The 12526-nt window shown below is 45.0% G+C and overlaps 1 protein-coding gene across 4 annotated transcripts in view; it reads right to left on the reverse strand.

The window, feature by feature from the left end:
- DUS3L (dihydrouridine synthase 3 like) overlaps window positions 1-12526 on the reverse strand; it is a 218283-nt gene that overhangs the window by 74546 nt on the left and 131211 nt on the right. For all 4 annotated transcript variants that reach the window (XM_069211606.1, XM_069211603.1, XM_069211605.1 and 1 more), the window contains exon 4: window positions 1767-2372. In XM_069211606.1, the coding sequence (XP_069067707.1) occupies window positions 1767-2372 (606 nt within the window). The remainder of the gene's footprint in view (window positions 1-1766; window positions 2373-12526) is intronic.

Raw genomic sequence — 12526 nt, forward strand, 5'->3', positions numbered from 1 at the left:
GCAGACCTTCTAGCACACCCTCAAAGATGTGGCAACTTTGAGGGAGGTGCACACCTCCTGCATATCTAATTTCCCGTCTGCCCGGCCAGGCAGGGCGCAAAGGTCTTTATCCTCTGCTGAGGAGACATCTTTCAGCACATCAAAGGCGGGGGAGCCTTGGAGGCTTATCGCCCTGATGCTAATCTCACTAGCCAGCCTGGGAGGTAGGAGGTGTGACCTCCTTCCTGCCCCGGCCCTTAGTCTTACGTCCTGCAAAGGGGCTAGCAACACCGGCAGGAGGTCAGGCTTTTGTCTGTGGCGGCAGCGGCTCAGGAGAGCCTGCCAAAACAGTAGCAGACTGGGTAACCTGGTGGGCACCCTCTAAGGGTGCCACCTTGGCATCTGCTTTTTAATCCTAAACATGGACATCATGTTCAGAGTTAAAAAGTACATTGCCTGATACCAAACACAACGGGATTCGGCTGGCCATTTTGAGATCTCAACATCTGAGCAGTGGTCAGATGCCAGCACATGTTTTCTAATGGAACGCCGGTTACTGGGCCAGCATTGCAGTTTAAATGCCAGCAAAGGGGCATATGTCCTCCTTCACATATATCATTACTCATGGAACAGTGCATTCTGTCCCCTGGGTACAGTTTACTGGGAAGTTACAGAGGTGGTACGGTGCTTGCCAATTGGCCTATGCAATTTGACTTTTACTTTAAGAGAAGGAAAGAGCAGTGGTACTGGGGCCTGGAGAGCAGTGGTACTGGGGCCTGGTTAGCAGGTCTCAGCACACTAAATAGGTAAACAAAACATCATGACACAAAAAATGGGGTTGACCATCCAAAAAGGGGCACTTTACAACAACATGTGCACCCATGTGTGTATTGGTGGATTTCTGCTTTTCTAAATGCAAGTTTGAGATTGCAGTTTTGAGGTTAGGTTAAGGGGTGCTAGGATAATGCACCTCAAACAGCCATAAGATTGCCCTCCACTTTATCACCCCTAGGGACATACACAAAACTTTGAAGACAGGAATTTGTATGCGGACAAGTATGCAATGGAACCTGAATGGATATTTATGTTTAAGACAGAAACCTACACAACCACACACACACAAGTACAAATATACAGGCGTCCATTAGTACAATAGTTTTTATGGTTTAGATTTGAACCATCCCTTACACACACACATACATACAAAAGCAGAGAAAGTATGTTTGTATGTAGGTATAACTACATTTTACTTTTTTGAGTAAAGTGTTCCTACCGCATGGATTGGCGGGGAAAGCTGAGAAACCTATGAAGTGACAACGCTCCAAAAATCATGGAAAAAACTGGCATCCCTTCTCTGGAAAATTAATGCCTTTTTTCTAATTTAAGAACTGCACATGTAAACTTCTTGAGGAGTCAAGGTTTGGGACGTTTTACTTACTTGCAAATTAACTCCTCCCCAGCAGACATAAAAAAAGGCCTTGCCCAGCATACATAAAAAATGCATATCTATTTCTCCAAGATGTATTTGTGCAATAACCTATTCTTGTATTTTTTAGATTCTGCTATGGAGTAAGTTTTCCTCCTAGCTATCATCTGGTCTACATCTTGTGAGAACACTCAAGGACCAGGTTACGATTTTAAAGCCTCAATGATTTATACAACAAAACACTGACTGTCTTGACAAACAGGCTTCATCCAGAGTAGAATTTTGTTAAGTAAAACAAATAATATTTATTAATTGAAAGAATTGTGCAATAGCATATTTTTGAAAAAAAACAAATACTCACTTTCTTCTTTTCACACAATCGAGTTTTGACAATATCTTCGTCTGTCAATGGTCCTATGGTTTTAACTGAAGGGTCTTTCTGTGCACCTAGGCTGAGTTCCAGAATCACAGGACTCCCAGGTGCCTCCTGAGAAACTGTCTCATGAGTTTCAGTTTTTAGGGATTCCGTGCTGACATTTAGCTTTTCCTTAAGTACTGTTGTAGTGTCCACACTCTTTTTAACCTCTGGCTGGGGAGGTTCAAGATCCCGACCTTCACTTTCCACGGGGCCTGATTTGCTTGATGTGTTCATCTGCTTTAGATACTTTTCTGATTTTTCAAAGGATACTTTTCGCTTCCTCAAGCGGTGCTGCAGATCCTTGTCAATCTGGTTTTTCACTAATTCTTTGTTCGCCCACAGCTTCTGAACTTCCTCATTAACTACATTTTTGTAATTTTCTCCCAAGTGGGATTTGGCAAATCTGCATGTGACACCGTAAATGCACTTTCCAAAAGTCTCAAACAAATAACACTTCTCCCCAATTTCAGCAGACTTCTCTGCCATATACTGGTTGATATCATGTAAATATTTACACTTGTCTCCAAAAAAACATTTACTGGCACATTCCTGTAAAAGAAAACAGAAAATGTGATTAATAAATGGAGTACCATTGTTCATTAGAGACCACTCCAAGTTTTGCAATACAAATGAGAGGGGTAGTGACTGATCATCCATCCCTATGACAGCCTGGTTTTCATTTAACACAATGTATTTTAAAAAGGGACAAAGCCAATAGAATGCTACCAAAAATGCAGTGCGCACTAGTGGTTAGAGACCTCTAGCATGTAAAAGATTGGCAGTTCTGAGCTTGGACTTCAGGTCATACCTCAGGACAAACAAAACATTTGACTACAATCACTTAAAGCCCCTACAAGAAGTGTGACAGGGAGGTCCCAGGGAATGCAAAGTTTGGCATAGGTCTGGACACCAGTGTCAGAAAGAACAAGGAACATTTTAGGTCAGATTGGCCTATAGAACAGAGAACATTTTTAGGTCAATTAGGAAAATACCATAGCTTTCTGTTACAACAAAATGTATGTAGAGGATTTGTGAAAGAAAAGGAAAACAACATTTTTAATACCAAGAAAAGGAATTACGTTAAAGAGTATGGAGCGGGATGAAGGTAGAGAAAGAAATTTAAGAGCTCAGGTCCTATGATTTTTTTTTTTAGTTTAACTAAAAAAAACAATAATAACAAACACTACTTCCGGGTCACACTTTTACCAGGCTCATATACTTTTCCAATTGCTTCCAAAGAACCTTAATAAGGGATCATTTTTTGCTTGTAATCACTGCTTAGCTACTTGGAGAGCATTTCCTATGCTGAAGAGGGAAAACTTCACTTGCCTATAGCAAATGGTTTGTTTGTAATGCTATAGAGTTGCATGCTTTGCACACTCCTCTCACTTAGTTTTGGGCTTAGATTGTGCACATTGTTCGCCACAAAGGAGTTACGGTTTTGAGACGACTTGCAAAATCCCCGCCTCGAGTCCCATAATGCGCCTTGACATAGACCACACCTCAGATTGAGTTTTTTGATTATGGGTAAGTGTTAGCATGGAGATATGAAGCATTACTAGGTCTGTGTACTGGGAGTAAATGTAAGTAAGGTTTATGTGTCATTAATCACGTTACATGAGCGCAACAAGAGTGAGAAAGGTGCATGTCAATCTACAGCACTACAAACCAGTTGTTACAGATGCGTAACGTTTTACATTTGCAGCATGTGTCTGCAGATCACATGCTTTGAGTGCATTCTCTCAAATGTGTTGGCTTACCAGCAGGTGTGGCCTTTTGTTAAACATGCATGGTAACAAAATGATGTTTTCTAAGTGTCTGAATCCTAGCCCAGATACCAGCTATACAAAAATCGTTTAAAGGGTTGATGCCCAGGACAGTCATGGTGGCGTCTTTTTTAAGGAGTGGAATGTGCTCTAGGCACTAAATGCTCAGCTTTAGATCCTAAAGATAGACTACATTTTGAGTATGTTAAGTTAGCTGCCTGCCTCTGGCCTATATGTTGCAATCCATTATTGTAAGACGTTGGCTCTGTATATACTATCTCAAAGTGGGAGATAGTGTGCACAGAGTCCAAGTGTTCCCCTTAGAGGTTGATAGTGACAAAATTAGGTAATCTAATGGTATTAACACACACAAGCAAACCCTCAGCGGCACAGGGGCGACCGGGTGCAGTGTGCAAAGTAGGCGCCTGGTTTTCTATAGAAAGTAATGGCGGGACCCGGGGGTCACTTAGGCGATGCAGGCAGGGCACAGAGGGGCTGCTCGGGCCAGCCACCGACTGGGCTAGGATGAGGGCCGCCTGCTGGTCACTCCTGCACTGGAAGGTGGTTTCTCTCGGTCCTGTGGGCTGCGGGTGCAGTGCGTTGGGTTCCTTTGTCACCAGGCAGTCACGGTCAGGGGGAGCCTCTGGATCCTCTATGCAGGCGTCGCTGTGGGGGTGCAGGGAGGTCGACTCAGGGTGTCCACGTCATTGGAGTCGTCTGGGAGTCCTCTCTGCGGTGTTGGTTGTCCTGAACTCGAGCCGGGGGCTTTGGGTGCAGAGTGTGAAGACTCACGCTTCTGGCAGGAAGTGAGAGTCTCTTTAAAGTTGCTTCTTTGTTGCAAGCTTGTTGCTGTTTCTGAACAGTGCCACTGTTCTCAGGAGGTTCTTGGTCCTTTGGGTGCAGGGCGGTCCTCTGATTCCTCAGAGGTCGCTGGTCCAGCTGGATGCGTCACTGTGCAGGTTATTTGAGTCTGGAGTCAGGCCGGTAGGGCTGGGGCCAAGTCAGTTGTCGTCTCCGTCGTCTCTGCAGGGCTTTCAGGTCAGCAGTCCTTCTTCTTGTTCCCCCAATGTAGGGTAAAAGTCAGTGTCCAACACTATCAAAACCACTGATTCAGAGAGGTCTTCACCCCAGTATATTGCTAGAGGTCATGCCAGACTGCCACAGCACCTATCCTCATGCTCAGAGAAGTTATGGAAAGGAGAGAAGCTGAGCCTAGATGATGTGCAGTTTCCTTCCAAGAGAACACACTCTCTCAAGAGAAGAGCTAACCAGAGCTTCTCCCCTGTGAGCAGTTATGCAGTGCACTGAATCCCAAAAAACTCTAGAGGCAGGTTAGCTACTGTTGTAAAGTGCCCATTATGGATGGCCACCCCCAAATTTTGCTGTCAGATGCTGCTGTTTTTTATACCTGTAAGTGTACTGAGGCCTGCTAACCAGGCGCCAGTACCAATGCGCTCTTTCCCTTAAATTGTATGTCAAATTGCATAGGCCAATTTGTAAGCAACTTAGTACCCCTTTAAGTCCCCAGTAAATGGTACCCAGGGCAAGGGTGGTAAAGGGGGTACAAGGGCTGCAGCACCGATTGTGCAACCGTGAGTAGCCCAAGTAAAAGAGAAACTGCAGAGCTGCTTTGTCAGCCTGCACGAGCAGCCTGCTGCTAAAGGGAGACTCTGCCCACACCAGGTGCAGGCAGAGTCCCTGTTACTGCCCATGGACAGGTCAGTCACCCCCTAAAGCAAGAGCCATCTAGCCCAGAGGGCAGGGTGCACTGTTCCCTGTGTGAGGGCATATGTGCAGGAGCACATATGCCACTACACAGGCATCTAAAACGCGATACCGGCCAGAGTAACCAGCGGTCCATTGGATAACACGGGCTGGCATCTGACCACCTGGTCAGATGTCCAGCTCTGCAATGGTACAGCCGAATTCCATCATCTTTGGTATCAATCACTGTACTTTTTAAGCCTGAACATGATGCCTATGTTTAGAATTGAAAAGCAGATGCCCAGGTGGCACCCTTAGAGGGTGCCCACCAAGTACCTGAGTCCTGTACTGTTTTGGCAGGCACTCCCGAGACACTGCCATCACAGACAAGAGTCTGACCTCCTGTTGGTGCTGCTAGCACCTTGGCACGACATAAGACAAAGGGCCTTGATAGGAAGGAGGTCATACCTTCTCCCTCCCAGGTTGGCTAGTGAGATTAGCATCAGGGCGGTGAGCCTCAAAAGGCTTACCCTGCCTTTGATGTGCTGAGAGCGTTCCACCAAGGAGGACTCCCCTGACTGCTGGCACCAGTCCCCTGTGAATTGCAGGAGTAAAGAAAGGCAGAGATCGAAGGACTGCAACCCGACAGGCTCTGCAAGTCTTAGCCTAAAGAAATTTGGTGTCCAAAATCTAGGTAGTGGGAGTAAGGCCTGTGCCAAGTTTCAAACCTCTACTCCCCGGCAAATGACCTCCAGCCGTCATGAAGTCCGTGGACCACCTTTGCAGCTACCAAGGCTTGCCTGTCTGGAAGATGACAGAGAGACAAAGTTCACCGAATCCATCCCCCCCCCCCCCCAACAGCAAAGGGACCGGCATCGTCAGCGACCCCTCTCCTGTGGGACTGCGGCCTGAAGGATGTGACTTCAAATGCAACAGCAAAGTATCTTTGGCACAACCAGCCCGGTGATTGACAGCAAGGAGCTACCTCTGCACCCGGGGCCACCGGACGAAGTAGTAAAGATCCAAGCATCAATTCCTGGTCCTTCTCCCCCCACCCCCCCCCCCCAAAGACCTCTACATCCGAAAGCTAGAGTGTGAGTCAACCCCCAAGTCCAGTTTTGCAACAGAGTGCAAAAAGGCACCAGACACTGTGGACCGTTCAGCACCAAGGACAACCAAGTCACCTCTGCAACCGGACTCCCTGGGCAAGGTAACAAGAGCCTGACTGTTGAATCTTGGTCTAGGTCCCGCAGAACCTTAAGCTCCAGTAAGTTCGCGGAAACTCACCCTACAAGTGCACACTGGTATTTCCCACACTAACTTCAATGGAAGCCCTCTAAATCTACAAAGTACTGTATTTTCTAAAGACTTAAAAATTCACAACTCCGGTTGTACAAAAGCTACAAAGGTCGTTTTGGTGTCTACATTACGATTAAAATCAAATCTATTTTTCTAAATTGGTATTGGATTTCTGTCGAGTTGTGTCATTTACTTATCATCCATGTTGGTAATGTGAAATGCTTTACAGATGTTCCTCTAAGTAGCATGACTGCTCTTTGCCACACTCCGAGGACTGAGCTAGGGTTTGCTCAGAGTGAATCAGAGGTCCACTACTGGGTATTGTGTTGGTATTCCATGGTAAGACTACCTAGCCATAGCATATAATACCGTCACCTTGCTACAGCTACTCCAAGCTCTCAGTTAAGCCATAGAAGTAGTTTCTATGTCGGAGCTCTTCAACTTTTTTTTTTTTTTGCTCTGAGCTCCCCCAAGCAAAATGTTCTCAAGTTCAGGCCCTGTCCAAAACTTTGTCAAGTACTGGCAGAGGGGCAATTTGAACACAGGGGTGGATTATATGAGATCATTCCATGGATTCCTTTTTCTGTACCTCATACTCCACAATAAATGTGATTTATATTAGGGTAAATTAATCAAATAAAAAAAGCAACTGACCAAAAAACTGTGCTGTCCATAATATGATTGTGAGCTCCTCACACTCCTGGGCCCCTTTCCTCTGCCTCTTTCACCCCTTCCCCACCATATTTTATGAACACTCAGATCTTGAAACAGGCTCTCTGTTCCTGTCATTTTTTTGAGTTTTATATAGCACTGACTTGGCCAAGGGAATACTTTACATGAGCACCAGGTACATTACACAAGATCAGATTTTTTTTTCTTTTCTTTTGGTACAAGGAGATTTAGTGATTTTCCCAGAATCAGAGTGTTACGCAGCTGCCTGGACATGAACGCACTGCCCAAAGTTGGCAGCTCTCACCCTTTTGCCACATCATCTCCTTTTTAGAAAAGAAGGAGTCTGAGGTAATGCCCAACATCCTTTTTTGGGGAAAAACAGTCATAATTGTGATCCAGTAGGTCCCTTGGACGGCAGTGCAGCTGCACCTGCTTTGCTAATAATAGCAACTGCATTGCAAAGTGGACTTTTTTTCTGCCCCTTGTTAAAAACATAGGCTCACATCTTGACCCATTTGGGCCGCTGCCATCTCTCTGATGCCCAAACTAAGGTGTCTCCTCTGGTTCCATTTTTCTTTCCCAGGGGCAGTTGTCCAGAGGCCCGAGGAAACATTGGCACAGGAAGGGTGCAAAAAGGCCTGGTGCAAGGAAGGATAGTAATACATAACTGGGATTTAGCCAAAACCACCAGAATTATATGTTTTTGTGGCACTGCTTCTTTCTGCATAATTATGGATTCGCCACATGTGCAACAGAATCCATTATGTTCTGCATCATCTGTAGATTTTAACAAAAAAATTAGTTTCTAGGTCAAACGGATAAAAGGTTACTAAAATCACAGTGACGTGTTTCAGCACAATAAACTGGTTATCTTTCTGTTGCTTATTGCTGTAATTGGTTGAGTAACTGGTACTGAGATTACAAATATGCCTATGTTGTTAAAAAATGTAAAAAGGCTAAAATAATGAAAGAATCATATCACAAAATTTAAAATCTGCTGCATTACGCCACATAATTTGCCTTTTCTTTTGCATAATTTAGTCAAGCAACACAAAGGATGATGGACAAAGTGTTGAACAATGCAAACACTCACCCCCAGTCACAGATCTGGGTTTAATTAATTGTTCTTTTGCTCACCATGCCACCCCAGTTTGGACACAGCCATATGCAAATCAGTCTTGACCCTGATCCCCATGTGCACAGTCCAGCCCAAATAGCCAGACCAGGTCCTCCCTAAAACAGAAACTAGCATCCTGGGACCGGTTTCAGGGTATCACCCATCATCAGCCAGGCTAACTTGAATCCAGTGGCATAGTGAGCCCGGGATCCACAACTGGGCATAGCCTTCCCACTTAGGGCAACTTTAGCAACACAAAAGGATGATGGACGGAGAGCTCAAACTTTTCAAACACTCACCCCCAGTCAAAAATCTGGGTTTAATCCATCGTTCTTTTACTCACCAATCCACTGTAGTTTGGACCAAGCCATATAAAAATCAGTCTTGATCCTCATCCCATGGGAAACAGTCCAGCCGGAACTGCTAGACCAGGTCCTCCCGGGACCGGAAACAAGCATCCTGGGACCGGTTTCAGGGTATCACCCTTCATCAGCCTGGCCAGCTTGAATCCAGTGGCACAGTGAGCATGGGACCCATGTCTGGGCATAATTTAGTCAAACCTGCCACATGATTTGGTGCTACTCTGCATCGCATAATTCCAGTGGCCCTGGGTTTAGCTGGCCCTTCATACTGCTCAGTGCTGTGCAACTGGTTAAGCACCTACCATAGGGGCTGCATGGGAGTTACAATAGGCTTTAAATCATGAGAGCTCCACTGTGACACAGTTTTGTTCTTCTTGAGCGATAATGTAAGGGTGTTACCAGTTGAGTTCTAGATTGTGTCCTTTTAATAGACAAATGCTTCTAGGTTTATTCAAATGACTTGTTTTTGCTTTAATGGTTAACCCTAATTGATGAAGAACGGTAACTGCCTGTTAAGTATGAGCAAGACATTGACCTTAACGTTTTCCTTTTACAAGCCAGTCGTCCAAGTATGGGAACACATGGATGTGGATGCACCAGAGATGCGCCACCACAACCACCAGATACTTGGTGAAAACCCTTTGATCGGCTGTAACACTGAAGATCAGAAGTTTCAATTCATAATGTATTCCACCTACCACAAACCTCAAATACGGAGGGTAAACAGGATTTGTGGGGATAAGGAATTACACATCCTTGAGATTAAGCGTTATGATGTAAACTTGTCGTCAAAGAAGAGGAATAAGGTTTGGCATTATCTTCATTTGGAAATGATTGGATGTGACGTACCAATTTTGTAAAGTACAACGAGTAAACTCCTTTGTCTGGCTGACTACCTGGTACCATCTCGATTATTCTAATGTGAAGTAGCACACAGACTTCTTCCAACAGCAGCTTTGATGATCCAGAGACATGCTGTATGCTCACAGTGGTACGTCAGGAGGTGATATGTGGAACCTTGGCTACATCTTTGGGTAACGGTGAAAAGCACACACTGATATACTGGAGGTAATACTCTTAACTTTGACCACCTCTGCTGATTACATGAAATCCATCTTTTTGGTATTGTCCTTGTTTTGCACGCTAACCTTCTAGAGAAAATTGCAGAGGGAAATTAATACTGGTCCAGTAGCACCACAGGCTGCTTTAGCACTTCCACGTTTGTGGATGTCTAAACTACTGACTAGATGAATGATTCTTAAACAGAAAAAACAGAAAGGGAGAACCCTGCCTCACACTCCAGCAGTCAGCCCCAGTGCATCACGGTAAATGCAGTACAAGTTCGCTTTTTATCCATAAAGTAAACTAAAGTCTTTCACCTTAGTAGGTGCAGCAAGTGCTGTAAATCTCTGGACACGTGTTTCTGGGTGAACTCTTCATCAGCAGGGAGCAGCTTTGTCTGTGGGGTTGCTGGAAATGCTGCCAAAAGTCCTCTCAGGTTTGTGTAACACTCACTAGCACGCAGGTGCTTCAACCAGAGCTTGTCAGCTTGTTGGCTCAACGGAGCCTTCTTAAACAGAAAAACCAGAAAGAGAGAACCCTGCCTCACACTCCAGCATGCAGTGCTGTGTGCCTGCGAGTGGTTCTTGACCTGAGAGCAACCCCAGATGAATTTTCTTTCTTCTCTACTCTCTACTGATGAAGGGCTAAACTCAAACACATGTCTAGAGATACACAGCAATGTCTGCACCAAATTTGGTGGAAAACTACAGATAATTTTCAAGTAAGCGCCAACTGTGAACTGTATTTACCAGGATGCAAAGGGGCGAATTGTGCTGGGATGTGAAGCAGTGTGCTCCCTCCCAACCTTCCCCCCCCCCTTCCTGTTTAAAAGGCTCCCTTGAGCCAGTGAGCTGACGACCTTTGGAGATGCACCTTTGTGTGCTGTGAGTGGTACTTTATCCTGAAGGGTTTTGGCAGCATTTCCAGCAACCCCAGATGAATTTTCTTTGTTCTCTACTCTCTACTGATGAAAGGCTAAACCCAGAAACACATGTCTAGAGATACACAGCAATGTCTGCACCAACTTTGGTGGAAAACTACAGATAATTTTCAAGTAAGAGCTAACTGTGAACTCCATTTACCAGGATTCTAAGGGGTGAATTGTGCTGGGATGTGAGACAGTGTGCTCCCAACCCCCTTTCCTAGATGACTGATTCTGCAGGAACCCCATAGCCTCAACAGCCCATATGTTTTTATTTTTATTTTTTATTTTCTCTAGTATCTCATACTCCTCTGGCCACTTACATGCCCACAGTTAAAAGGCAAGTCCATGAGGTTTTGTTGTTCTCATGTGCATCTAACGTACAATCAGACACCATCCACCAGACATGGTGTTGGAGCAGGATGGTAGTGTTTATAGATCTAGATGCAATATTTGCAGCATTCTAAGCACATCTAATGTAGGCAAATTATATCACGTTCCCTTCCTCCACAATCTCACTAGCTCAAGATGTTTTAACATCTCTTCCTCTATTTCAGCCTACTGGTACCTGATGTATCTGGCGAAATGGGCCACGGAATTAGCGATACCTCATTGCGCGGCTACTCCTAATGTGACTGTTTTTCCTACAGAGTCTATTTTCTTGCTCTCTTTGCCAGGAGGTGGTTTAAATTTCGTGCCCTTCATCGGTTCTCTTTTGTGAGCAGTGTATACTGTCACGTAGTCAAGGTGCACTTTACCTTTAATAAACATAAGTCACCTGTGGAGCAGGCTTGAATTGCTTGAATTTTTCTTCAACCCTTGGGGTGACTACCATGGGTTCTACGGGGTTTCTGAAATTGCCTTAACAGCATTTCAAGATAGTATTGAATATGGGAAGGAATCATGTTGCGCGATTAGTTTCTTTGAGTGTTTCGATTAGAAAATCATGCTCACATTCTTCCACAAGCATTGATGCTTTGTAGTGTGATGCTTCTCTTGTAATAGATGTGGATGAAGGTTAGGTAAGGCAGAATCTGCTTTCCTCTTTTTAGGAATTGAATAAGGTCAGAATGCCTCTAAAATTGCCTCTTCGGACGCTAGCTTCCTCTTTTTTGGGGGCAGAGGGGCTTTCTGTTTTCAGTGGAGAAAGGAGAATGAGCCAAAATATGGCTACTTTGTAGATCAATGCAACTGCATGCTGGTCTGGAGTCAGGTTGCTCACTATGGGCTGAAGGGGATGTGTGTGTGTGATATGTGCCATAGAAGCACTCAGCATTGATGGTTATTTCAGTGATGAGGGTGTATGGACATGCTTTCGGCCTGAGCTCTAAGCTGTCAGAGTCAATGTGTTTCCAACACTGAAATCACCTTTTGGTGCTAACCGGTCTTGACGTATGTGGCTGGGGCAGACTGCAGATGGTTTTTCAAGGGTGGTTTTGGGAGCAAAGGAAGGAGCACTCTGCACCATTTTTGCTATGGAGTTAGAACTCAGCTCGAGGTCGAACCCTTGAAGGTCGATCCTTGGTAACTTTTGGTGCCATCGCTGCCGAAGTACATTTGGTCTAAAGTGTGAACCCAGAACACTGCCTCTGTAGACGTTCTGAGGATCTACCTGTTGACTGAATGTTCTGCGGATCTCCGTGGAGATTCTTCTCCGGAGTCAGAGTTCTGTGAGGAAATATAAGTGTCACCCCACTCCTGCATGACCTCCAAACTACCAGAAGGGCCTCCAATTTTGTCAGAGACAACTCATTTAACATCCTCGGCCACCCCTGCTGAAGGGCACCTAGTAGAGTCTT

The sequence above is a fragment of the Pleurodeles waltl genome, chromosome 10 (assembly GCF_031143425.1).
Source record: "Pleurodeles waltl isolate 20211129_DDA chromosome 10, aPleWal1.hap1.20221129, whole genome shotgun sequence".
In the NCBI taxonomy this organism is placed as follows: domain Eukaryota; kingdom Metazoa; phylum Chordata; class Amphibia; order Caudata; family Salamandridae; genus Pleurodeles; species Pleurodeles waltl.